At 42.3% G+C, this 13,645-nt stretch overlaps 1 protein-coding gene across 5 annotated transcripts in view; it reads left to right on the top strand.

Annotated features, from left to right (window-relative positions):
• Positions 1-13,122, top strand: part of CEP170B (centrosomal protein 170B) — a 58,378-nt gene extending 45,256 nt beyond the window's left edge. For 3 of the 5 annotated variants that reach the window (XM_084208522.1, XM_084208523.1, XM_084208520.1), the window contains 7 exons: positions 305-464; positions 4,281-4,319; positions 4,866-5,009; positions 6,440-6,528; positions 7,069-7,162; positions 8,072-8,123; positions 8,850-13,122. In XM_084208522.1, coding sequence (XP_084064648.1) covers positions 305-464; positions 4,281-4,319; positions 4,866-5,009; positions 6,440-6,528; positions 7,069-7,162; positions 8,072-8,123; positions 8,850-9,085 — 814 coding nt within the window. In that variant the 3' untranslated portion in view covers positions 9,086-13,122. The remainder of the gene's footprint in view (positions 1-304; positions 465-4,280; positions 4,320-4,865; positions 5,010-6,439; positions 6,529-7,068; positions 7,163-8,071; positions 8,124-8,849) is intronic. The other 2 variants (XM_084208524.1, XM_084208521.1) reach the window with 1 other exon arrangement.
• Positions 13,123-13,645: the final 523 nt, after the last annotated feature.

Raw genomic sequence — 13,645 nt, 5'->3', positions numbered from 1 at the left:
GGGGAGCAATAGCAATTTTTTAATGGATTGTTTCTACTTTCTGGCAGTGTGTAGTCACTAGAATTTGCTTTATATCAATTCTCCACTTTGAAGCTGGATTCAGGAGGGAAAGGGATTTATTTTTTATGCAGCTAGAGCATTCCTCAGCACCCTGTCAAGGCAGCTCAAAAAAGCCTGCTTGCCCTAGCTTCTGCAGAAGTTATAGTTCCCACAAACCTTCTGTGGCTTCTTTTTTATATGTTATGAACGTCAGGCATGTTGTATTCTGTGTCCTGATGGTGGTTCTTCATTGCCTGTGCTTTAGGCTCAGCCAGACCTTGGTGAAGGATGTGGCCATCCTTGCTCGAGAGATTCACGACGTTGCAGGAGATGGGGACTCGCAGAGTTCCTCGGGGACGGGACCGAGCCCCTGCCTCAGCTCTGTGCCCAACACTCCGGCCTCCACCATATCCGCCAGAGAAGAGGTGAGGTGGAATCGCTGACGCCTCTGCCCCTCGGTGCTAGCACGTCCCTGGGGCATGGCTGGGGTGGGACACCAGGGCAGCATCCCCAGTTGCTGCAGCACTGAAAAACCTTCCTTCCTTGTCCTCCTAAAAAGCACCACCAGAAAGACTGCAGCCTATTTAAGGTGCTTTTATTTTCTCCTCTCTGCCGCAGCCAGCCTTGCAAGAATCATATAATTTCCCAAGGCTTCTGTTTGGATGCTGGTCCCTGAAATTTGCATCTGAGGAATAGGATGGAGGGGGTGTGTTGTGCTGCTGTGCCAGGGAGCCAGAGCCTTCCTCTTTGTTTCACATAAGGCACTGACCGTGTGTGCTGGCTGCACTCTCTGTGTCAGCTGTGTTTTGTACTTCTGCTGTGTCCTTTCTGCCAGGACTGTTGAACTGATGTGCAGGTGTTGCTTGAATCCCTTCCCTCCTTCTGAGTATTGATGGAGGAGGGCAAGAACTCTGGGAGCTGGGCAGGGAGGCATGCAGGTAGCTTGGGAAGTGCTGTCCCCCAGCCCTTCAGTGAAGCTGTGGCTTCCTCCCAATCTGTTTAGCTCAGTTTGTCCACACTGGGTTGGGAAGGAGAGAGGCAATTTCTTAATTTGGTTCACCAGTGCTGCAGTGCAGGGACCAGCTCAGCTCAAATTTGGCTGCAAGGTCACCAGGAGGCTTCAGATGCTGAAGGAAAATTGCCTTTGCTACTGTTTAAATCCAAATTCCCTCCTGTGTACCACCAGTGTGGGCTTAAAAAATACACAGCTCTCTGCTGCTCAGATGGTTCCCCTGGCCCCCTGTTGTCTTTGACTGTTGTGAGAATTGCAGACCCATCCTAGGCAGGGTTCAAAGCTGAGCCCAAGCCTGTTACTCTGCCAAGAGAGTCCTTGGAGGCCCCGAGATTCTGCTGTGATCAGCACTAGAGGTGCAAAGCAGAAGTTTAGGGAGATACCCAGAAGATCAGGCGAGCGTGGCTGTGGTTGTGCTAAACTGAGATCAGCTGCAGCCTGCTCAGGGAGGGGTTTGTCCTGGGGCCTTTTGGAGCCAAAGTGCACAAATGTTTCACAATAACTGCAGGCTCTGAGATAAAGTGTTTTATTGCTTTGTTTCCTTGCAACTGCCACACCTGCCAAGCTGCCTTTTTTATTATTCTTTTCAAGCAGAAAAGGTGGCATGCCTACTGTACTTCTGACTTGAAAATGAAACATTTTATTGGGCTCCCACTTGCTTACAGAAAAGCAGGGGAGGAAGAGCAGCATCCCTGCTTTTTTTTTTTTGGAGTGCCACTGAAGGGTTCAACCGTAATTCAGCTCATACAGAAGGATGTTCCCTGCTGCTAGAGGAGGACACCTAGAAAACAGTGTTTCTGCTCTGTGCAAAATGTGCTCTGCTCCTAAGTGTGGTGATGAATAGCAGAATCACAAACCCAGGATTGCTCAGACCTGGATGAGGATTTCTCTGTGGCTTTGCAGTTCTGCTGTGTGGAACATGCCAGTCAGTCCCTCACAACAGTCAGGAGAGCAAATTCAGGACTGTCACAGTGTAGGAACTACTCCTGGCAGTGCCCACTGCTAGAGCAGTTTTTGAGATCTTACAGTGGTGTGAAGGACGAAGCACTGATGGGAGCTTGTGAAGACAGATCAGCAGCCTTAACCTTTGGTGTGTTCAGGTAGTGGCTGAAAACTCTAAAGGCTTCTAATGAGGTTTCCTCTGAGCAGGAGTGGATATCAGCCTGATTTCAGCAGGGCCAGCATCTGGCAGGCCATTTGAGTACACCCAAAATGCCAAAATGCATCGGTGTTGCTGCCTTACGTGATCGATAGCCAGGAACAGGTTCCGTCAGCAGGGCTTTCTGCTGGCAGTGCTGAGGTGTGGAGCCAGATCCTGAATAGCTTGGGATCCTAAACAGTGCAACCTGGGGGTCTTGTTATGAATGCCAACAGTATAAACTGATGTGAGTTTAATAAACAGACACCTCATCTTTGCTACTGGGCCAGATTCAGCACCAGGGCACCGTCACGCCTGCTTGTTGAAACTGTGCTGAATTAATAATTTTGGCTTGATACAGAGAAGCTGCTGGGAAATGTCTGAAGATCACTGTATGTGATGCTAAACACTGTGAATTTTGTGAGTGTTTATCAAAAACACTTTATATTAAATACTCTAGGAAAGGACATAGTGATGAGAAATAGCTGCCATGGTTATAATAATAGTAATATATTAAAAGATCTCATAGAAGGAATTATGTGAATAAGAAAAGTTTTCTGTGTGTGGGTGTCTCTTATGCTGCAATGGCTTATGCAGTGTTGTATGCCATTCTGCATTCTAGTACTAAATATTTATATCTATTCCAAAAAGTGGGGGAAAATGCAGGAGAAATAAGTATTGATACTGGAATCACTTTTGAGTGTTTAATGCTATACCAGAAATATCATGTGGGACCAGTGCATGGCACAGCATTTCTCAGCCTCAAAGGAACTGCTTTTTAAATTAGTTTTATTAAGAAGCTTGGTTAAAGTTTAATTGAGGAGTATCCTCTTATAAGTTAAGGTGAAGCCTTAGATTTAAACCTTATTCTTCAGTTTCTGTTCTTTCAGGTTCAGTGCTGGCTTGGATGTTTGCCAAGGAGACTTTCCATCTTTCCATTTCCCCAGTGTATGTTTGGGGTGGTTTTGTTTTTCTAGCCTCGGCTGTATAGTTTATGATAAGATAGATTCTTGGCATACAGAGCTGAGTACTGCTACAAATTAAGCAAATTTTAAAAACAAACACCCCATCCCCCCCGCAAAAAAAAAAAAAAGAACAAAAGAAAGAGTTCAGCAAGGGTGAAACCTTAATGATTGCTGTTTACCAAAGCCTTGGGTTGTTCAGGATGCCTTGCTTTGGGGGTGTGTAGGTTTTGCAGGACCCAGTTTTCTGCAGAGCTCAGCCATCTAACTTAAACCTCAGCTGCTGCAAACACAGTCAGGTTGGATCATCCCAAATCATTGGCTCCTTCTGCAAATTTAACCCTGCATAAAATTATTTTTGCAAGTCTTTTTAAAAAAAAGTTGATAATGATGTAACAAAAACTGAAGCGCCTGATTAAGTTTGTTAAATTGTTGTGTAACATACTCAGTATGAGTTTGATACAAGAGGAAATGCTTGCGGGTGTGACGGAACAGAAAATGTGAGAACAGAGCAGGTCATGTACAAAATCTCCTGGGATGGTGGAGCAGGTGCTGTCCTTACCTTGTTTTCAGCTGGTTGTGCTGAGACCTGCTCACTGTAGGAATATCTCATTCCCTTCTGACACTTGTACTGCTGCAATCAGCCTAACTTACTGTTTCTGCACTTGATGAAAGGAAGCTTATTAGCTAAATATTTTAGCTGTTCTGCCCCTGTGCTATAATATCTCACACCTGCTGCCTGTGTATAACCCAAGTGCTGCTGCATAGTGTGGGGAGCCTGGACCTTGGATGGCACACAGTTTCCTCACAAGGAGCTGTGTGCTTTGCCAACCAAAGAGCCTCTTGGGCTGGGTGTTCATCCCTTTCCCAGAGCACTCTGGATTTCACTCAGCAAGTCCAGTTTGGAGTAACTGGGGATCTGCCCGAGGCCACCTCAGCAGAACTCGCTGCTGACCAGGATCTCCGTGGGCTTCAGTGCATGATGGGGGGTGGGCACCAAGGGCTGGTCCTCAGGAATGTGCTTTTTGGGAATGTCAACCCCAAATAACCCCAAACCCTATGTTCTCTTTGATACTTGCTGTCACAGTCATTCACTAGCATTGATCTCTTTGTTTCTGTTTTAACACAGATTGCTCGTAGATCTTTTCGGCTGGCATATCCATCTCAGGTGCACTTTCCATCCCATTATTTTTGTATCTCTGTCTTGTCACCGTGATTTTCTTCCCCTTCTTTTAAAGTTTTTGTCAGTAAACCCAACAGGAGTAACTGTCTTGTCATTTCTGTTCTTCTTGTTAATTATTTGCTTTTTTAGTGGTTTTGTATTGCTTTTTCATCTCTTTCATGTGTTACTAAATGGTTTCTGATTAATTTGATCGTGTCTTTAATGTTGCATTGATATATTAAGACATAAGATGTGGGAAAACAGGGTCCTTTTGAGTTTTAGCTAAATTCAAAACAGACAAAGATGTACTTTTCCATACATGCTCAAGACTCAAAATTTTAAAGTAGAATACCCCTACAGAGTTTTGTGGTATGACTCCAGTGGGTAGGCACTGGCAGGATTGGGGTCTAGTAATTTGCTTACGAGCCCATACCTGTCTGAACAAGACTTAAATGAATCAATGTTCCTCTAAATCTGCAATACCTGCAGTGAGTGCCTGTGAGCCTGCTTTCCCTACTAATTTTTAATGACTCATTACTCATTATTTCCAAGTTGGTGCAGCACATTCCAGAAGCAAGTCTGAACTACCAGAAAGTGCCTCCGGGATCAGTGGAACTGAAGGATTTTGACCAAAATATGAACGACAATAGAGAAGAGGATCCCTCAAGAAAAACAAGGACAAGAAACCGTGAGGAGGCAGGCCACCTTTTCCTTTACTTTATATGTGACATGGTTTTAAGCTGCTGTTTGTCTTCTTGTTCTCTGTAAGCTGCCAAAGGAGGCTGCTCAAAAAAAAAACCAAACCCACACTTCTCAGCAGCACTGATGTGTGGGTATAGAAACAGTGTTTAAAAAGAAAAAAGAGGAACAGAACCACCCATCTTGCCAGTAGTGACTGGAAGTTTCCTCTCTTGTGTAAAATGCCAGTAAAACCTGAGGCTTGGTCACCTGTTTTTGGGAGCACACATTCAGTGTCAGAGCCTTCTTAGGCTGTTTCACTGCTGTCTTAGAGAACTCAAACATCTCAGCTTTGAAATCTGAAGCACTGATAGTTTAATGGCACCTTACTGTTCTGCAGCTGGCATCCTGGTTAGAGCTGCTCATGGAGCAGCAGTGGCAGGATCTGGACCTTAGGAGGGGGTGTGTGACTGGTGCTGTGCCCTGCAGTCTGTGAGCATTGCTCCCTCCAGTGTTACCTGCAGGGTGACCTGCAAATCACTGGGGTGATGCTGTAGGGTGAGAAAGCCTGGCCTGCACTGGAGGCTGGGGATGGTGTTGGGATGAGGGGTGTAGTGGGGTGGTGGTGCCAGGAGGAGGAGGAGGAGAAAGCTGCTGATCCCGCACTGGCTCCTGCTTGCTTTCTGCCTGCCAGCTGTGGTGGGAAGGAAGAGCTGGGCAGAGGCTTCAGGGAGGCAGTGAGGCAGGAGGACAGAGCTGGCTCCAGCAGAGCCACTCTGGAGGTGGAGTGTGACTCACACAGGCACATACAGGGCACTGTGGGCTGAGCCACTGGAGCTGATCCTGTCCTGTGACTGCTTTGAAGCAATCCCTTCCTCTCCTGTAGAGAAGTGCCAAGGCTGGATAAAAGGGGCAGCTTCAGAGTGCCCCCACCTTGGTGTGGGCTTTCCTGGCAGAAGCCTGGAGGCTCTGCTAGGCCACAGGACTTGAATATTTGGGGTTTGATAGTATTTTGTTGTTACTTGTAATAAAGCAGAATGTAACATAGTGGGATACCTGCTTGTGAAGGTGGTTTGACCTTGTATGTGTCAAATTAGATAGTTTCAGTGAGACTGCTTGTGAGGCTTCTTGCATTCTGATTTGACTTTTGGGGTTTTTTTTGGTGAGGTGTGGAAAATCCTAAGTGCTGTTCTTTCAGAAATGCTTAAATGCTTATGTTACTGCAAACAGCTCTGTTCTGTCTCTAGAAAAAGTCTGAACAAGTTAGTATTAACTTTTTTGCCAAAGTGCTGCAATAAAGCTGCACGTCATCTTAATCTCCCTTGAACTTCAAGTATCATCCACACAAAGAAAGATGTTTCAGTGGAGATGATTTACTGTACAGAAAATTCCTGTTTTGTAATATGGTACTTTTGCTAAAAGTTCTCCGATCTGTCCTCACATTTTAGGTAATCTTTGACAATCTGATGTTGAACCCAGTGTCCCAGTTATCACATACAATCCGTGAAAATACAGAAAACCTCGCTGAAAAAATGAAGTAAGTAACTTCTTGTCCCTGGCCTGAAATATTGACTTGCTAGTGAGTTTGTTAACTTGCTACTTATGGAAGATATTGTAGTGGTGTCTTGGAAAGTTCTTTAATCAAGATGCAGGGAATCTACATGTAGGAAATTGTGTGTGTGTAGCCAACCAGAGGTAATATGATTATTTGCTATCACTTTTCCTCATATCTTTGGCCTTTGGAATTTTAATGCTGGATTTGTCTCTTGATGCCTTGACTTTGAAATGCTGCCTATGCAGGAGATACACCAGAAAACTGGTGGATTGTCTCTTTTTACAAGGCTCTTGTAAATATGCAATATGTTACCAAGCTTGTGAAATCTTTTCAAAGTTTGTTGTTGCTCTAGAGACATCAGAGGGAAGGACTTTGGATAGTTCCTAAATCAGCTGAAAGGAGCTTTGTCCAGCTGCTAATCCACTAATCTCTTTTGTTGCCACATCTTGTGATAATTAAGTCTTTTAAACAAGCAGGTTTTTGATGGCAGTTTTAAGATCTGCTCTACTTTTTGTATTACAGGATTCTGTTTCAAAACTCAGAAAGGACCTGGGAGGAAATGGAGGCCAAAATCAATTCAGAAAATGAAGTGCCAATTCTGAAAACATCAAACAAAGTAAGTCCATGCAAACCAGTGAAATACTAAAGACTTGATTCATGAAAACGTTGTAAAAAACCAAACCAGCAATTTCTGACCCTTCTCAAATCCATTTCTGGAATTTCTGGTCCATTTTCATGTGTTGAACTGCTGAATTTCATTACTATTTGAAGTGTCACAGAGTGAGTTCCTTCTGTGGCTTTGCTTCATCAAACCCTTTCCCAGTTCCTTTGCAAATGATCTGCAAAGACTGGATCCCTTAACAGATGTTGAAGTTCCAGCTCATTAGGCCTCCTTTAAACATTTACCAAAGGGTCACCTGCCATGTGGTTGCCACAGCTTCAGTTGCAGACAGGTGTTTCTCATGAATGTTTGTTTTCTTCACCTGGAACTGTTTGATATTAGGGCAGTAAAAATCCACCTCAGGGTGCATTCACTCAGGTGATTCAGCCTCGAGATGGTGCTTGTGCTCTCATGGCCTTTCATTGTCCTAGAAAGGGATTTAAGTGCAGTAGTAGACCCAGTGAATATGATTAATGCTAAACAACCTCATGCTGGGCCTGTGCAGCGTGGTGCTGCAGCAGTATAAATGTGGCCAAATACCCTGTCTGGTCTAGGAGTTGAGTTTATAAATATCTTTGTGTATTTCATATTAAGGAGGAGTCTTTGTACAGGTGTAGCATTTCATATCTAAAAGCCCCTGTGGCTGTGAATGGGGTGCTGTAGTAGCACTTGGTGACACGATGCAGAGCAGGCTCCCTGTGCACTGACCAAATGCCCCTCAGTACAACTTTTCTGGTAAATGAGCAAGGTTGGGCCTGACCTTGAATCTTCTTGATCAGATAAAGCAGAAGCAGTAAGACTAAATTCCTGTGTCAGTTGAGTACTTTGTTGCTTAATTTTCCATTCTGGTGCTTTTGTTTCTAGGAAATCAGTTCTATCCTGAAGGAACTCAGGCGAGTTCAAAAACAGCTTGAAGGTTGGTCATCAAAAATGTTCCTGTTGTCTCTCAAATGCCAGTAGAGTTGCACAAAATAAAGTATTGTTGGCCTGATTTGTCAGTGAAAGCTGGGAAAGGATGCAGAAGTTGAGGCTGTTACCACAGTGCTGTCTGATGAATGCATAGGGAATTAACAGTAGATTTATCTTATACTGCCTGTTTTTAGGAAAATTTTTTGCTATTGAAATGTAGAAGCTGTTGCTATGGAAATGCTTTGTTTGTGGGAATTAGCATATTTCCATAAGATTAAATGGTGCAGGACTGTTCTGATGAAATAATTCTTAGCAGCTCTTTCAGCCAGTAAAGCTGTGCTATGCTTTTTGGACTTGAATTTTGCACATAGATCTATGCACTAGGAAAAGCAAGACAAGCTCTTGCATCATCTAAAAGCATAATAAAGGCATGTAAAAACACCCAGGCATCATTTTGTGCTCCTGCTAAAAGCTTGCTATTTGACTGCTGTAGTTTGTCTTTTCCAATTTAACCAGAAAGTTGAGAGTCCACATCTCTTCAGTCTGGAAGAGGTTTTGCGTTTAAAGCTGTTTAGACCTGAAGGTACTAATAAAGAAAATAACCTGACTAAAATGAACAAAAGTACTGCTTGCAGTTCTACTGCCTTCAAAATGAAGGCAGCAAACTTCTGTTTGGAAACTTTGCTGGCTGCTGCTAATGTGTTTATGTCTCTCTTTTTTTTTTGTTCCCTAGTCATAAACGCTATCATTGACCCTACTGGAAACTTGGATATAGTTGCCAGTAACAAAGCATCTTCTGCTGCTAAACAATCTACAGCCACTAAAGTCAGGACTGCTAACAATTCTGGGTCCACACTGGAGACTTTGTCCCTAGCACAGATGAGAAGCTACGCTCAGAAATCGAACTGTGGGTCTTCTAGCTTACAAGATTCAAATTTCATTCCGGATGGAGAGAAATATGTGATCTGATACAATATTTTGTATTGCTGTTATACTGTAATCTACTGTTGCATTAGTATTGTGTATGAGTGGTTTGTGGACAGTTTGTGTGGAGCAGTTCTTTAGATTGCTAACATGTTGCACAAAAAAGAAAAATCTATGCTGTGAGGGTGAATGGAAAGTCTGTGTATGCCTTTTAAACAAGACTAGCACTGTGGAGCAGCACATACTCAGCACAGAGGCAAACTGATTTTTACTAATTTACTCATTTATTCTTCCAGTGTGCCATAAGAAAACAGGCTTTGCCTATTTTCCATTCAATACTGCTGAAGCTAAAGTGCTCTTGCATTGGCCTGTTTATAACTATTAAGTTGTGATGAGGCTCAATTTGAAAAAAAAAAAAACCACACCTTTTTGGTACTATATTTGTTTGGATTTTATTTGGTTGAATTTTTTTGAAGTGTACAAGTGAAGCATTACAGCTCTGTTGGAATCAACTTGCAAATCCAACAGAACAATTGTGCAATATCATGGGTTTCTGAGAGAAACCCTTATTTGCAGTTGTGTAAGATTTCCTTTCAGCAGTCATAAAAAAGAAGCCACACTGAAGTTGTGCATCTGTTTTTCAGTCCAAAAACTAAAACAAGACAGAATAAACCCTTTTGTTTTTTCTCTTGGGAAGGTATAAAAGTTAATAATGGTATGAATGTAAAGACTGCCGATACACCTACTATTTTTGATTCTCTTTCAGACCCAAAGCTTGGGGTAGGTGCAAAAAGTTATATTTTATAATTTAGCTTGCCAAATTTTCATGATTTTGGTACAAATGCTGTCTTTAAGATGCTTTTCTTTTTTAATTTAAATATACAGTCTTTTCATAATGAGCTACAAATGTTCTTGGCTGGGCCAAAGATTAAGATGTTTGCAATTACCCAATTGCAAAGAAAACCCTCTGTTCCAATGGCTCATGGAATAAACTCAATTCCACAGTTGCTGTGCACTAGTGCAATCACTTGACAGCACTGAAAAAATAATGGCTTCAATGTAGCTCCACCTTTATGGCTAGTTCTGTTATGAATTTTTTTTTCAATGCAAAAGTGCTTGTGAAGACCACTGTTGTGGTGTTCCTCAGAAACTGTTCAACAGGGTCAAGCACTTGTATAGGTACATTTGGGATTTTTGTCTCTGGATTTAATTTTTGGTCCATTATAATCCTAGAAACACTAAGGATTGTGTACAGTTCTTTGAGCAATTTCTTATTTAACAAAAGTTGGGGTTTATATTCTGTCTTTGTGTTAAACTGCAAAACACTAAGCAACTTTTGTTGCTTTAAGAGCAAAAATTTTGGTTTTGAGGGGATCTCTTCCAGATGTGTTTGCTCCCAGTTTTTTCTGTCTTGTATCGATTCCTTTTTCATTCTTCCAGGTCAAAAAATAGTAATCAGGTAAAGAAATTCTTTTGTAGCTGTGGAGGATACGTTTACTGGGAAAGGTGAGCAGATGAGTTCCACTTTGCCCTCATACAGTATGTAGTTTAACCAGTGAAAATGGTTTCCCAAGCTTGACTGCTTCTTGTGTGCTGACTCTATATTTTGGGGTGAGTAGTGGATTCCTTAGTTAGCTTCAGTAGTTACCTGAGCTTTTCTGCTAGGATGTTGTAACTGTGGGAACCTGTTAAAATAATTTCAATAAATAGAGATGCTCACAAAGTGTTTAACCTTACTTAGTGAAGAAGGTGATTGCTTTCCTGGTGGAGCCAGTGAGAGCTTTCCATCAATTTCAGCAGAGACAGGATCGGTCCCAAAATGAGAGTATGTCAACACGCCATTAGTTTATTTTTGAGCCTGCAAGATGCTGGCTGGTAATTAGTAGGTGCAGATATCCTTCCAAGATTTCCAGTAGGCTAGAAGCTCATCTGCTTGTGTGGAGATGCCCTTCCATGAAGAAATCTGCTGGATTTCACATAGATGAATGCAGAATAAAAAGAAATTGCCCTTGATGTTGTTCTGCCTGTAATATACGCACTATCTGAATGTGTTAATTCAGTCGTTGATTCTGATCTGTCTTTTCTTGAAATACCTGACTGTGTCCTTGGTGAATATCATAAGTGGTGGTATCGTTCCTGACATATGAAACACAATTTTTCAAGCTCTTCTTAGTTAGGGTTTGAACTGCCCAGGTGCTACCCCAACTCACTAGGAGTCGAAGGACCTTCACAGATAAGGTGTTGCTGTTAGTTTCAGTTTTGCTGTAGAAACGAGTGAATTACTAAGACATAAATCTGACTTCTCTGATTATTTGTTATTTCCACATCTTCATGGCTATGTGCAAGTGGATTCTGTTTCTCTGCAATGTGTCCTTGATGGGATTTCTGTTTACTTTCACTTGAAAATTGCTTGATTCTTCTTTGATTCTTGAACACATCAGGGAGGGATTTTTCTCCCTTGGTTGCTCTGTTCTGAACTAGAGAGAGCAAGCCCACAGACACCTTGCATAAATTAAATCAACCTGCAAAATACAGTACCTCTTCAAGTGACTAATGAGGATGCAACAATCAGTGTCTCTTGATAATTTGAAAATGAGTGTGTGAAGGCAGGGAGGATGCACAGCTTGATTTGTTTTATTTGTGACTCAGCCAAACTGTAAAATGCTTCTGTGTCCTGACACTATGCTCATTCTTGGATCTTTGCATTTGAAAAGGTTTTGCTAGTCAACAATGAAACGCAACATATTTTTTCTTGTGTTCACTGCTTCTGAAGTACTGTGGTTTGCACTTGTCTGCTCCAGATAAGCCAAAGAGCTATCCACTCCTTTGCTGATTGTTGGTTCTTACAAGCAGTACCATATGCAGCCATGGAACCATGCCTGTGTGACTCCAATGTGAACCTGACCCATGTGTAGTGGTGTATCTGGGGGGCCCAGATCAGTGCACGGGACTCCTGCTGCTCCTGTGAGCTGTGGATGGGCCCTGCATTGAGCTTGGCAGGGGTGACACTGCCCTGTGTGTCACTCCTGGGCCACTGCTTTTGTGTCTTTTGTGTTTGACTAAAGCAATGTAACGAAGGGTGGGATTTTTGAAGTCTTGGGGAAGCAAGTGCTCAGGTTCTTTTGGGGTTTCCGTATGCTTTGGGTGCTTGATGCCCTGAGCACCTTCCAAAATCCCAGCCCTCAGCTCTTCCACTATACTTGAAAACTTTTCAGTTCCACGCTTTCAAATGTAAAATCCTGTTACTCTGTTCTGATGGGGTGAATGTAAATTCCTGTGAGGGTGTGTAGGAGCTTTGGGAGCAAGGACCCAGCTGGATCTGTGCTGGTGTCATGTTGTGGTCATGCTCCAGGAGGAGAGAACGTCTGCATCATCTTTGAGTATTTTAGTAAAGGTACAATTAGTGGAATGTTTACATACAGCCTACTGACAAAAAAGGAAAAGATAAAAAAGTGTAAAGTATTTAAGTGCAAGACTCTGCTAGTTTTTTCTTGTTTTGCAGATCGCACTAGCTATTTTTGAAGTTGGTAAATGTGTATAACTTTTGCAAAGACCAGACAGAACTACCTGTTCACTTTCAATGTGCCCCGTGCTGAATTGTGCCTCTTTCACTCTCTGCTGTTGTTATGCTGCTGATTCTGCTGTTCTGAACTGTTCACTGGATCATTCCATTTGCATGCAACACAAATGCAAGCTGAGCTGTCTGAGAGTAAAGCTGAAACACGTTTGTATAACTTGAATCGATTAATGACTTTCTCTTTTCCACGCCCTCTTGAAATGCTGTGTATAATTTTGATTTGTTTCTTCTGCCCTGATTTCTTTCCACTTTTGGTTTGTTGTGTTGTTTTTTTTTTTTGAACAGTAATTTATTTTTGTTTGGATTATAGGCAGTATCTGTACATTTTGTTTCAAGGTGATATTGTGGATGTCTTTAAAAAACCAAATTGTTATTTTATATAATTTTATCATAAAGTTGCTCTAATAAATCATTCTTTTATCATGTGACAGTGATGCTGTATTTTGTGCATTAATTTGGAGGAGGATGTGTGTTTGGTGGATGGGTTGTTTCAACTGCTTTTTCTCACTGGTGTTAAATGCAGTAAAATGACAGAATTGTCAGCAACTGGAGACTCAGAGCACGACTGGATCAGTCCTGTGACACCTATGGCTGGGCAGATCCCTCTCCAAAGAGCAGGAGTCCCCCTATTCCCCCAGAACCTCCAGGATTTAAGTCCCTAAGTCCCTTTAACATGAAGGTAGCACATCTCAGTATTGTATGGTGATACTTTATTTAATTTTTAGTGCTGTTTTGTTTCATTGCCATAATTAACATGGTGGTTGAATCCAGCCTGGAAGTGATCGTTCCCCAGGATGTATGTGATTGCAGATACATTAGTAGGCTTGTTTTGTTTTTATTTGCCATCACCTTAGATATATCTATATATATATAGCTTTTGTGTCTGTGAAATAGTTTTTGATGTTTTCCTTCATTCCACCAGTGTCCTCCTTCCCTGCTGCACTTCTCTCTGAGCTTTGCATCCTTCCTGGCACTTTAGAAATAATGTTAATTCCTCCTCCTCTGCACTGCCTTCAGCCTCCCCCACC

The sequence above is a fragment of the Fringilla coelebs genome (assembly GCF_963513975.1).
Source record: "Fringilla coelebs genome assembly, chromosome: 6".
NCBI lineage: Eukaryota > Metazoa > Chordata > Aves > Passeriformes > Fringillidae > Fringilla > Fringilla coelebs.
This window is presented reverse-complemented; position numbering and strand designations above follow the sequence as displayed.